Raw genomic sequence first — 13,090 nt, forward strand, 5'->3', positions numbered from 1 at the left:
GTGTCCAATTTTACCCCTTCTGAGGACTGGGGGTGTGGGTTGGAGAGGGTTCGGGAGTTTTCTGTATCTGTGTATTTGCAGTGTATGTTTGTGATGTAATGCTGTTTTCATTTGTATGTGTTTTATCATTTTGTATTTGTCTGTAGGACCCCTTGAAAATGAGATGCTACATCTCAAGGGGCTATCCTTAAATAAATTCAGTTCAATATTAGATATGCTAGTACTGTGCCATTGGGGCGCATATGGGTTTATTTGATGCGCCATTATGAGCACATAATGAGTGTTGTGCATTCATGGCACTTTAAATTCAACTGGCACTTGAACGTGGAACACAGTTTTTGTTGTTAATTATCATTTATATTAGCACATACAGCAAATTGTTGCCTTCTAAGCTGATATCTAATTGTAATGGCCTTGATGGTTGTGAAATTCAAATGGCACTTTAACATAGGTCTGGATTTTGTTATTATTTCTGTTAGTGTTTAAAAGAAATGTGCCCTTCAAGCTGACAGTCAGTTTTGATGACCTTGATGGATTAATTGGAAATCTGAAGTTCACAGGAGAGAATCTGTGCTCAAGGTTAAAAAATATTAAACAATAGTATTTGAATTTAAATATGCTTCCTTTGAATAGATTCTGCATTAATTTTGGTGATTTTACATTTGAATATACACTATAAGGGTGTCCGGGTAGCGTAGCGGTCTATTCCGTTGCCTGCCAACACGGGGATCGCTGGTTCGAATCCCCGTGTTACCTCCTGCTTAGTCAGGCGTCCCTACCGACACAATTGACTGTGTCTGCGGGTGGGAAGCCGGATGTGGGTGTGTGTCCTGGTCGCTGCACTAGCGCCTCCTCTGGTCGGTCGGGGCACCTGTCCGGGGGGGAGGGGGAACTGGGGGGAATAGCGTGATCCTCCCACGCGCTACGTCCCCCTGGGGAAACTCCTCACTGTCAGGTGAAAAGAAGCGGCTGGCGACTCCACATGTATCAGAGGAGGCATGTGGTAGTCTGCTGCCCTCCCCAAATCATCAGAGGGGTGTGGAGCAGAGACTGGGATGACTCGGAAGAGTGGGGTAATTGGCCAAATACAATTGGGGGGGGGGGGATAAAAAAAATATCCACTATAACAAGCTTCAGTGTTAAGAAGAAAAAAGTGATTAATCGTGATTAGTCACAGAAATTTGTGCAAATTATTTTTTTATTGATCGATAACCCTAATATAAATGTATGTGTGTGTGTGTGTGTGTTACACACAGAGTAAAAACTCCAAAAATTGGTCTCATGGAGAAAAACATTTTACGCTATTTGTTAGTTTGAAATTGACTGACTATTCTGGTTGATTACTACGTGTATCTGTTTTTATTGTGTAGTTTGTTCCAGAATACAGGACATTTTTAATGCAGCAAGTTTTGTTGATTTTTGTATTGTGTAGTGTCTCCTCAGTAGAATAAGGCTAAAAGCGCCCCTTCAGGTCCCTGTACTGATTCCTCAGTACATCCGGCCATTTCATTTGGTATGTATTACATGATTCCGCAGCTCGCTGCCAGTCAAGCTGGTGGCATTAGGATCTAATGTCATTCCCGCTGGGGTTGACTATTAATGGGTCGCTCACCGGGGTACTAAGTCAGATACAGGATATCCTAGCTGCCCTGTGGTGCTCACAAATTTATTTTATGCAATTGAGAGACTGCATAGGTACGTGAAGTGAATATTAAACTAAAAATAATAAGAAAAACCCAGGGCCAAACTTGGGCCTTGTGTTGCTAGGGGTTGTGAGACGGATGCACGCCTTTCCTAAGGAGAGCCAGACACCGTCCCAGAATGGTAAAGCAGGACCGAGGAGCAGTCTCTGTTCCAATGAGGGCAATCAGCTTACCTTGTTGCCAAGGTATTTAAAATGAGGAAAAGCTTCAAAAATCAGAAGATGGAGCTTTTTACAAAGCTTATTTCGAACAAGGCTGGTGGAGACACGCTGCGATGATCTTTGCTGTTGAGGTGGATAAAAGTTCCTCCGAGGACACTGCGGATCTCGGTGTCCTTTCAAGTTCTCAAGAGGCCGTCGAAACCTAGGAGATTTAAGTCTCTCTGCTATTTGGCCTCTCCGACTTTGTGCCGGCACCTGGTGACGAGCCTTTCTCGCTCACGGCCAGGATACTGTGTGTCGGCTAATTAAGCTAAATATGAGCTCGAGCAGCAGCTTAAGTCATTTGGCTGCTGGCAAAGGTCTCTGGTCGGAGATAACAGCCAAATTCAAATGTAACGGCCAAATTCAAAATCCTCTGGGTGTTTTCAAAATGAGTTGTCAGTCCGGCTTTTCTTTGGAGAGCTTTACTGCTGTTCAAGAAGGCCTCGCAGTATTGTGCTGCCTCTTAGGAAATATGTTGTTTTCCCAAGAGCCAAACCTTTTTTCTTTTCTTTTTTTTCTTCTTTCTTTTCCCCCCCTTTTCTTGGTCATAAACATGCTTTGACCAAGTTCTGCTCTCAGGCCAGAGAAATATCTGACTCGCACAAAAAACTGGTGCTATTCAATCAAGAATTCTTACTGCTCATTTGTCAATATGCCTCGGGCAGCAGTAGTTTAGCGTAGCAGAAAGAAGTTCATGATTTGGTTCCCCACAGCTGGGAAAATATCACAGGGAAAAATAAAATAGATTCCCTTCCTTTGACAGCTACTGTTTCAGGTGCCCTTGAGCCAGAAGTGTAATGCCCAGCTACTTCGATGATACATTCAAGTGACAAACGCTTTTTTTTTCTTCAGATTTTTCCCCCTTTTTCTCCCCAATTGTACTTGGCCAATTACCCCACTCTTCCAAGCTGTCCTGGTCGCTGCTCCACTGCCTCTGCCGATCCAGGGAGGGCTGCAGACTACCACATGTCTCCTCCGATACATGTGGAGTTGCCAGCCGCTTCTTTTCACCTGACAGTGAAGAGTTTCGCCAGTGGGGCGTAGCGGGTGGAAGGATGATGCTATTCCCCCCCAGTTCCCCCTTACCCCCGAACAGGCGCCCCAACCGACCAGAGGAGGCGCTAGTGCAGCGACCAGGACACATACCCACATCTGGATTCCCACCCGCAAACACGGCCAGCTGTGTCTTTAGGGACACCCAACCAAGCTGGAGGTACCACGGGTATTTGAACCCACAATCCCCTTGTTGGTAGGCAATGGAATGGACTGCCAGGCAACCCGGACCCCCGACAAACACTTTTAAACTGTGGTTGTGCTGGGCAGCCCACAAGTGTGAATCTGTATAAATATCTAGCAGGGTCTCAATGAGTTTCACCTCAGCAAAGCTGTTTTTGTTTGTTTGTTCTGTTTATTTCCTAATGTCCACAATACACGTGTATTTACTTTGAGGCCTTTCTGTGCCATCCAGGGTTCCAAACGGCTCCTTAGATCAAATGAGTACATCCTTCCTCCCAGCGGCCTGATGGAGACCGATCTAGAGCTCACCTTCTCATTACAGGTGAAAAGACGCAGTCCTTATTTGTTTAACTCCTACATATTCATGGCATGCTAGCTACTTGACAGACCTTATCCAGATAAGAATCCCTGCTCTGAAACACTGTTGCCACACGACTGATGCTCTGTATTTTCTGGCATTCCAGATGGAAGGCATTTTTTTCTCTTTCAGACTGATATATTCATATTATGCTACACGCAAGCACAGTTGGTTTTAATTTGCAACGCAGCTTGAGGCTGTTAAAGAACTGCTAATGCATGTAAATATTACGCGGAGTGAACCTGTTTTAAAATAATGTAAGTGTAGGAAAGATGACAAAATTTCAGATGTGCAAAATGAACTCTCCAACAATCAGTGTTAATAACTGTGAACTGAATCCATATGTCCAAAATAAAGTCGTATTTTTTTCTTTTCTTTTATTCCCTGTGTTGTGTTTTAGTTACCTGCTAGGCTTTCGTAAGGATCACTTCAAAACACGGCCTCCCCTGATGTTGGCCTTTTTGCTTCCAACAAATTCACGAGCCCATTTACACGATGTTGTTATGTTCTTGTCAGATTTATCTAGAAGCTGGTATATGTGTAATGGGGATCACGGGGGCGTTTGTTGAGCTGAGTTTTTTCTCGTTTTATCATCAGTACCCACATTTTCTGAAGAGAGATGCCAACAGACTCCAGATCATGTTGCAGAGGAGAAAACGCTACAAGAACCGGACCATCCTGGGCTACAAGACTTTGGCTGTGGGAGTTATCAACATGGCAGAGGTATAGCATGGCCCTGGTCCACAGGCATGCCATTTACAATCTATCTCTTTACAAATGGACTTCAACACGACTTTTTCACTCTTTTGATTTTATTTTCTTCTTCTTGAGAAATATGCTGAATTGTCCTGTCATGGCGATGATTGACATAGCTATCAGAATCTAGTATCCGCATCGTGTCTCGTTCACCAGAGAGAGGGTGTCTTGTGTTGCACACCAGTTTAGTTGACTCGTGCTCATCACACATACTGTTGTGTGAGATTATGGGCCATCTGGAGCTGATTTCATATGCACTTTTCTGAAACAACAGTGTGTCCCACCAGGCAGTGCACAGCTAATGGAGTGGGGTCCGACTGTTAACCTGCATGAACGTTTATGTAGGGTCTATATGTGTTTGTATGTGCAAGAGTTTTGCACATACATGCCATGATTTGGTCTACAATTTAACCGGCACAAGACCCGCTAACACTGATGCCTTATTAATTGCAGCATTTAACTCACTTAGTGTTTGCGTAGAACCTAGGATAATGGCCAGTTTGTCTCATGACAGGCATTGGTAGACATCTGAAAAGGACAGTAGCATATCACTGCAATGTCACATGCAACACATCCTCGGTGGCGCTTGTATCGACAATGAACAAGCCACAGAATTCTGTGTAAACCCAGATCGGCCATTGTTGTATCCCATTATGGGTGATTATGTTGTCATCAGCTTTAGTGTAAACTCTCATGTTCCCTCATTTTGAGTCTTATGGGATATTTTGTGGGAGGAAGTCAGTTATTGAGCTTAGCATGCAGTTCTCAGCTACCCTCCTGCCAGCGTTTGAGCAAAATTTGCTCTACTCCGACAGCATTTTAGCTTTTTTTTTTTTGAGGACCCCCCCCAAAAAAAGTTGGCAAACATACAGTGATGTAATGAATTTCATCCCTATTTCTGTCAGACTTGCAATTTTTCAGCAAAGAGAGAGAATTTTCTCATTCTGTCTGTCTGTCATTGTCTGTTTCGATTTGTTCCATGTATGTCGAGGGCAGCATGCCCAAATGATTGATAGACACATGAATCGACAGACGTAAAAACATATCCTAGTCAATTGAAAGAGATTTGTAATCCGAATTAGTAAAGCCAGGTTTTGTCACAGTTATATTTATTACAGACAAGATGATCTTTTCACTTTTCGCTAACATTTAAAGCAAGGGTGAGATAATGTGAAACAGCGTTGTTTTACTATCGTATAATTTATGAGTTTCATTTTGTGGGGATTTATCCCTGGCCATGAAGACTGTCTCACCATCGTTGTTCCTCTCTGTCTCCAGGTGATGCAACACCCGACAGACGGCGGACAGATTCTGGGTCTCCATAGCAACGTGAAGGAGGCGCCAGTGCGTGTGGCGGAGATAAGTGTGTACTCTCTGTCTAGCCAGCCCATCGACCACGAGGATGGTAGTGGCCAGGCTGGACGCAAGACCAAGGCCTCAGGTGGGCACAGCCAGCCTCCCTCTCTCAGCCCCGGTCTATTAAAAAGACCTCTACCCATGTTAACCTGCCAAATCCTGCCTGTAATTTCAGCCTGCATCACAGAGGTAGCACTGCATGCCTGGGCCCCTCTCTCCCCTCCCCTCTTACGTCTTCTGTTTCCCAACCAAGGACAGAGTATACTCCCCTGAGCCCAGGCCAAGCTATGGCCAAGGATATGTTATTCTCTTTATCTGTGGTTGTAATATTCATTTGGGGCTTGAACAGATGTGGGGGCTATTGCCTTTCATTGCTCAAATTCAGGAGGGAGGTCATGTTGGACCTTGATCCAGCCGTGCCCACGCCTTCGTCCTGCAAAGTTTATCCCTCCCTGCTCTGGTTGTTATTAAGGAGGCCATCTCAAACATAACGGATGAGCTCATGCGCCAAGTATTAAACCAGTGTCACTCGGAGAGAAAGGAAGAATGTTTATCTTTCTCATTTCCAAAGCAATCCCTCACAAGATCCAATCCTGTCAAGGAAAATAAGACAGGATGTGTCGCAGTGAAAAGGAAGTCTGACCTGTCTGGACCTGAGCTGTCCAGAGCAAAGATGGTTTTCATCAACTTATCTGTTGTTCGCAGTTAAATGTGCACTCAAATCTTCAAACCCGCTGGGAATGGACGTTGTTTGAGCCAGTGAAATGTACTTACCACTTTGTTTTCACAACTGTAAAACATTGAAGCACCTGGCAGACCTTAAAAATATCATCTGTATGACTTTCAACATAAGACAGTGACCTTGGACGGCTATTCTTTCAGGTCATCAATTTAACTTGACTACTTTCAAGTCCGCCATTAAAAATAAATGTTTGTTAGGGTAACTTGCCAGTTTGAGTACACAGAGCAGTAGTACAGCCCGAATATAAATCTGAACGTGCTCTTAGCCATATTTTGACATGTCTGTGTTTGTTTGTGTTTGGTGTTGCCTCCTCAGACCGCTCACCAGACATGGATAACTACTCTGAGGAGGACGATGACAGCTACTCATCAGAACAGGAAGCCAGTGATGACGCCGTGCACGGCCAGGTCCGTGTTGTAGTCTACATGCATGTAAACTGTTTGCATAGAAGTCACATTAGTAAACAGTATTAGATAGGTTTTTTTTTTTTCTAATTAATTTGCCGGTATGTTTTGAAAGGGTCTATGTGTAATCTGTTAGTGCTGATCTCCAGAGTTCAGCGATGGGAATAACAGCAAAAAATGAAATATGTACAACCGAAGCAAATTGAAATAGATAGGTTGCGAAATACCGAGCACTATTGCCGACATCTGCTATTTTCAAATGCCTTCAGTAGATGTCATTTTGCTGACATTGCTGCATAGTTCACGGAGGACTGCGGCTTTTATGGGCCAGGGTGTCAATCAGTAACACTAAAATGGGGGCTAGGTATAATCCAACATATGTTGAAAATTTCACTGTGTGAGATTTTATCCAGACTGGAACTCTCCTCCCTGTGTTTCAGGATCTCTATGATGAGGACGACGAAGTCAGGAAACCGAAGAAAGCCCGTCGGAAAATGATCCGGACCACTTCAATGACCAGGGTTAGCTGCTCCTTCTCCATCCGCCACACGCACATAGTTTTTACTCCCGTCAATCATTGACCGGGAGCGTAGCTCAAGACTTGTGTTTGCGCTGGGCAAGCTTTTAAGGAGAGCGATGCAGTGTGTTCCATTTGTTCAGGCCATTAAGGGGGATGTGGATGAGCATGTAAATGAAAGCAATGTGTTCACTGAACTGTTTATAATGATCTTTACATAGACCTGCTGTGAATCAGTAATCCAGAGGACAGTTACAGAGACAACTATATAATCCCATCCCAGCTGGTTTGTGCTTATTCAGTCAGTGTTTTTAGCTTTTAGGGGGACTATTAGCACAGCAATGTCATGTCTGCTCTTTCCTTGTTCTGTCAACAGCAACCGAACTTCAAGCAGAAGTTTGTGGCCTTGTTGAAGAGGTTCAAGGTTACAGATGAGGTAGGCCGTTAAAAGAATTGGTCACGTTTACATGGTTTGCTGCCAAGCAGAACATGTCAAATGAGGGAACAACAGGGATGGCCGGGGGGTTTAAATGTTCCCATTCAGCTGCCGTTCCATGCTTGCTCTCAACAGGACTCACAATCTTTCAATATTTCTGTTACGGTGCTCTCAGTCACTCAGATGTGAATTATATCAGATATCAGATTTTCTTTTGAGGGCATGGAGATAAAATGCTTCAGTGCCGAATCTCTAAACAGCGTGTTGTAATGCCGCTGCTAGTGAGTGGACTGCTTGGAGGAGAGTTGCCTGTTAGAAATCATTGCCGTAGTAGAAGTTCGAGTATCATTTTTGTGCTAGGCTGCATCGCCTCTCTGCTTATGTGTATATGATCCTTACATTGCCATTATGAGTGATCTGCATTGTGAATCCATTAACAGCCTCATTCTCTACCTCGTAATCTACTGATGAATGAAAGCTCATGAGCTTGTCCTGTTTCAGGGTCACGTGTTTATTTTGCTCAGGTCACTTTGAATAATATTTCTTTCTTTGAATTACTCTACGTAATGGCTTTAAATCAGGTCGTCAAAAGCTGTAGGTCATTGCTATGCATCTATCCTAGCTGTCCATTAGTAGATGAACTGCCACAGGCATATATGAGGATAATTACCATATAACAGCATAATCTATGGGAGTTATTGAGCTATCTGGTGCACTTGTATGTGGCCGTGTTTATGACTCAAAGAAAATCTGTTTACTAATGGCTCTGAGAAAAAAATCTTGCTTGTACATGGTTTTGTAGCATTTTTTGTTTTACTTATAATTTGATATATGGAATGGGGATTTGCATTTCTTTTTTGTAATCTCTACAGTATCTGCATTTAATTCACATTGTTTGGACCATGAATCATAGAGGTTTAACCTTCTGCCGCTTCCAAAAGCCCGTAGGCCATCTGACCTGTACTTGGCTGGATGTTTCTAGAAGCCTCCAGGTGGCCCGCTGGTATCTTATCACGTTCCCTGTCTCTAATCCCATCCTTGCAGCAGACCAGCAGGCCTACAGATCTATAAATACACAGCAAGGGAGGGAGGGGAGGGGGAGACTGTGTTTATGCTCTCCTGCCAGCTCCTGCGCTTATGGCGTGGCATTAATCACCTGATTAGTCCCCCGTCCCTCCTGTGTGCAGTGCTTACGATACACAGCCCCACCGTGCAGCCGCCAGATGAAGGCTGAGCACCTTGGCTCCCTCCTAGCATCCTTTAACTCACTTACCTTTTAATTAGCTTGCTTAGGGACGAGGCATAGGTGTATTTATGTTGTAGATTTGCTAATTTTACGACCTTCAATGCATCATGTCCATTTTCTTACCCCCATTAGTTCAACTCTACGTAATTAGCTAATGTACAGCAGTAGTCATTCCCCGCTCTTATTTAACACGTCCTTGTTTGCTGATGCCTCATTACATTCGATTTGTGGACGACGTGTCTCTGACGTTGTGTAACAGGTCCTGGACTCTGACCCAGTTGACCAGACCCAAGAAGTTGAGGAGGATCTGGATTTGCTCTATGACAGTCTGGAGGTCTATAATCAGAGTGACAGCGGGCCAGAGATGGAGGACAATGAGAGTGTCCTCAGCACACCCAAGCCGAAACTTAAGTACGTCCACACATGATCTCTTAACTCCTGTCTCAGGCAGATATGTGCCATGTAGACTGGATTATGTTTCACTAAAAATATTTATTCCCGAAGGACTATTATTGAACTGTTTGGTAACCCCCCTTTATTCTTTTGTTGTCACCCCCTTGTTCCTTTTTCATTGTTTTTATTAAGGGAAGGGACTTAAACAACAATACAAGTTTTGTTGTACCACATTGCCAAGCTGAATTCCTAGTGCATGTAGTGCACATGGCAATAAAAGAATTTCTGATTCTGATACTAAACCCCTTATTTCCCTATGCAGTCATTGTTGCCGGGAGGCCAAATCCAATGCAGAATTGCAGCTATTTAGTGTAAATATATGGTTTGTTATTCAGTCATAGGGGCGGATGTACGTATGTTAGAGAGCGCAGCACAAACGGCAACCTGACCAGTCCGCAGAAAGCGTATGCTGTGCCTTTTCGTTTTATGTCGGATGTACCAGACCTGTGGCTTAGCGCGTACTCGGCGCACTTCATTGCCCTCTAAACGTGATTTGCAGCGCCTGGTTTAAACAAGCAATGGAACGGGCCTCCCTTCATCCATTGTGGACTCGCCGACTCTCAGAAAAAGAAAACAAAAGTTTAGCGCTGATGAAATGGATATACTTGTGTATGGGTATCATTTAAACCTACAGATACTAAAGGGGCGTAATTGTACTCCCACCCAAAAATTATTCTGTTTGGACGGCTATAACAAATGAAATTAATGCTGTATTAGCTACTCGTGGGGAAGTGGAAGAAGTTAAAAAAAGATGGCAGGACATCAAAAGGAAAACAAAGGAAAAGGTTGCTTTTAACAGGGCACAAGCCAGCAAAACTGGTGGAGACGTGGAGGACCTCCACAATAAAGAGATTTAACACCTTTGGAAGAAATTGTACAGCAAACACTTGTTACTGATGGGCGTCCGGGTAGCGTGGCGGTCTGTTCCATTGCCTACCAACAAGGGGATCACCGGATCGAATCCCCGTGTTACCTCCAGCTTGGTCGGGTGTTCCTACAGACAGACACAACTGGCTGTGTCTTCAGGTGGGGAGCCGGATGTGGGTGTGTGTCCTGGTCGCTGCACTAGCGCCTCCTCTGGTCAGTCGGGGCGCCTGTTCGGAGGGGAGGGGGAAGTGGGGGGGATTAGTGTGATCCTCCCATGCGCTACGTCCCCCTGGTGAAACTCTTCACTGTCAGGTGAAAAGAAGCGGCTGGTGACTCCACATGTATCGGAGGAGGCATGTGGTAGTCTGCAGCCCTCCCCGGATCGACAGATGGGGTGGAGCAGCGACTGGGACGGCTTGGGAGAGTGGGGTAATTGGACAAGTATAATTGGAGAAAGGGGGGGGGGGGCGGACAGTGGTTACTGAACAGGTAGAGATGTGGAGGGCGTAGATACGACTGAGCCCTCTACAGGATGAAAGTCTAATTCGGTCTGTTGAGATAAGTTGTTGCGAAATTTCTTCTGGGCTTTGTGAGCCTCACTCTTTATTTATATACACCCTCGCAGGACAACTAACGTTCCTAAAAAGTAACTGGACGATGTTATTGTTCATAGTTGTGTTCAGACTTGTTATTCGCTCTCTTACTCATGTTAAAAGTAACCAGTGATGCAGCGCCACAGAAAGATGAATCAGTTCATATGGACACAATGTTTATTGGGAGAAACATTTCATCACTCACCTACGTGACCTCTTCAGTCTCTACTGGCTGCAGGTGTCCCCACCCTTATAAACAATACAGTGGGCATAACAACCGAAAACCACCAGTTTCAAATGCAGATTCATACTTCCTGTGATTTTCTTACCTGGGTTATTGAGCATGCATAAAGACAGCGATGCAGTAGTTATTTTGGTGCTGTTGGCAGGTAATTGTTAATGTTTCAACTTTTTTAACTCGGGCTACCTGGATTACACCTACTTTTAAGAGGCAGACAAATTTCACCGCAAAATAAACATGCAACGGAATAGGTCATCAGTCTCTCCTTGCGCATCTCCCCCATGTTTGTTGTGCAAAACTCCCACTTTTCCCTCGACCCTCCTGTGAATGCTTATGCATGAGTAGCAGAAGCGCAACTTGTCATTCTGCACTAGTGTGGCAGGCAAAATGCGGTTTTAGCCATGTGTGGTGTGTTCATACATACCATGCCATGTTTTTTAGGCGCACGTTGCGATCACGCCCAAAACGGGTGCCAACATGTTAGTTCATCTGCCCCATAATGTTGAAAGAACTGTTTTAGCCACGGAGCTGTAGTTCAAGTTAAGTTGCAGTGTGGTTGTTGTAAAAAGATCAGCAAGCAGTACCCAGTTCAAATATTCATGTCTAACATAGTATCTGTAATTAAGGTTCTTTAGGCCTATATTTGATGAGCCTGGCTAAGAAATTTTTTTTTTAAATGTTATTACAAAAACACTGGTCATAGATCCAGACATGAACACAAATATTTATCTTTGTTTTCAGGCCGTTTTTTGAAGGGATGTCTCACTCCAGTTCCCAGACAGAGATCGGAAGCCTTCACAGTCAAAGGAGCCAACAGAGAGAGCTGTCATGTCCAGTAAGTTGACGATAGCGTATCTGACCCAAGTCTTAATTAGCTAACTCCTGTAACTGCTAACCCCGCCTCATCTCGTTCACGTTCTGTCCTCTCACCATCAGTGGATATATATTTTTCTTTTTTTTTTTGGACTCAGTGTTGCGTAAAAGAAGTGCCCCGAGTACCTGTTTAAAGTCCGGACAAGCCATTAGCCTTGTATAGCGGTCCAGGGATTCCCGAGGGCACGCTTGGACCGCGATGCTTTTAACCAGTCATTCTGAGTACGGACTGCAACGTGATCCTAGAACATGGCTCCTTCCTGCTAAACCCCCAACCATGCAGGGTATGGTGGGTACAGGGGGCACATGTCACACAAACTTCATTCCTGTTATTTATAGAGACAGACAGTAAATGACCCCCAGTTCCAACCACTGCCTCCCCCACAAACAAATAACTTTACCCTCAAACCCATATACAGCGCTTGAATGCAGCATTCTCTTGATTCTCGGTCCCGGTGATTTATGGTGCCGGGAGAAGGATGGCCAGACTGGGAGAATTGTTTATGAATATCTGGGAATCTTTTTTAATCTTTCCTAAAACAGTCCACAGTATTGCAGACAGCTATAACCTAATAAATCTTTTCGCTTCGAGTGTGCAGAGTGGAAGGTAGATCTAGAAGTTGCTGTAAGCACTCAGACACAAATAGACAGGCGAGTGTGAGAACTTTTTGTTTCGCACATGCTTGTTAGAAGTTGCTTGGGTGAATTTGGAGCTGACTGAGAGGGAGCAGGCGTCGAAGCCCACCCTGGCTGTCGGGCACCCTACATGTATATATTTATTCTGCCAGATCTACCACTGTCACCAAGTTTGGCTAGGTAGAGCTTGAGCCTCCTCTGTGAAGTTGGTATGTAGTCTGGCACATGGGATGAAGTCGGTCAGCCTGGGCCTGAACAGATGGACCACAACACTCCACGTAGGGCTGCCAGAGTTTGCGATATTTATACATCGGCAGTACACCAAATGTTTAAAGGGTTCTGAACTGTGCGTTTGTGCATTCTTTCTCTGCAGAGCGGCGAGTTCTTATCCGTGGACAGATGTAAAATGCAAGGGGCCAGGTATCAGGATGACAGCGTCCCAGAAACAACTGTTGGGGTACTTTTTTTTT

General features: G+C 44.5%; 1 protein-coding gene across 2 annotated transcripts in view; it reads left to right on the top strand.

Annotated features, from left to right (window-relative positions):
- LOC130122440 (phosphofurin acidic cluster sorting protein 2-like) overlaps positions 1 to 13,090 on the top strand; it is a 74,437-nt gene that overhangs the window by 42,618 nt on the left and 18,729 nt on the right. For both annotated transcript variants that reach the window (XM_056291359.1, XM_056291360.1), the window contains exons 3-11: positions 3,375 to 3,464; positions 4,098 to 4,223; positions 5,535 to 5,697; positions 6,670 to 6,761; positions 7,199 to 7,279; positions 7,652 to 7,711; positions 9,217 to 9,368; positions 11,853 to 11,946; positions 12,994 to 13,077. In XM_056291359.1, the coding sequence (XP_056147334.1) occupies positions 3,375 to 3,464; positions 4,098 to 4,223; positions 5,535 to 5,697; positions 6,670 to 6,761; positions 7,199 to 7,279; positions 7,652 to 7,711; positions 9,217 to 9,368; positions 11,853 to 11,946; positions 12,994 to 13,077 (942 nt within the window). The remainder of the gene's footprint in view (positions 1 to 3,374; positions 3,465 to 4,097; positions 4,224 to 5,534; positions 5,698 to 6,669; positions 6,762 to 7,198; positions 7,280 to 7,651; positions 7,712 to 9,216; positions 9,369 to 11,852; positions 11,947 to 12,993; positions 13,078 to 13,090) is intronic.

This window comes from Lampris incognitus, chromosome 13 (genome assembly GCF_029633865.1).
Source record: "Lampris incognitus isolate fLamInc1 chromosome 13, fLamInc1.hap2, whole genome shotgun sequence".
NCBI lineage: Eukaryota > Metazoa > Chordata > Actinopteri > Lampriformes > Lampridae > Lampris > Lampris incognitus.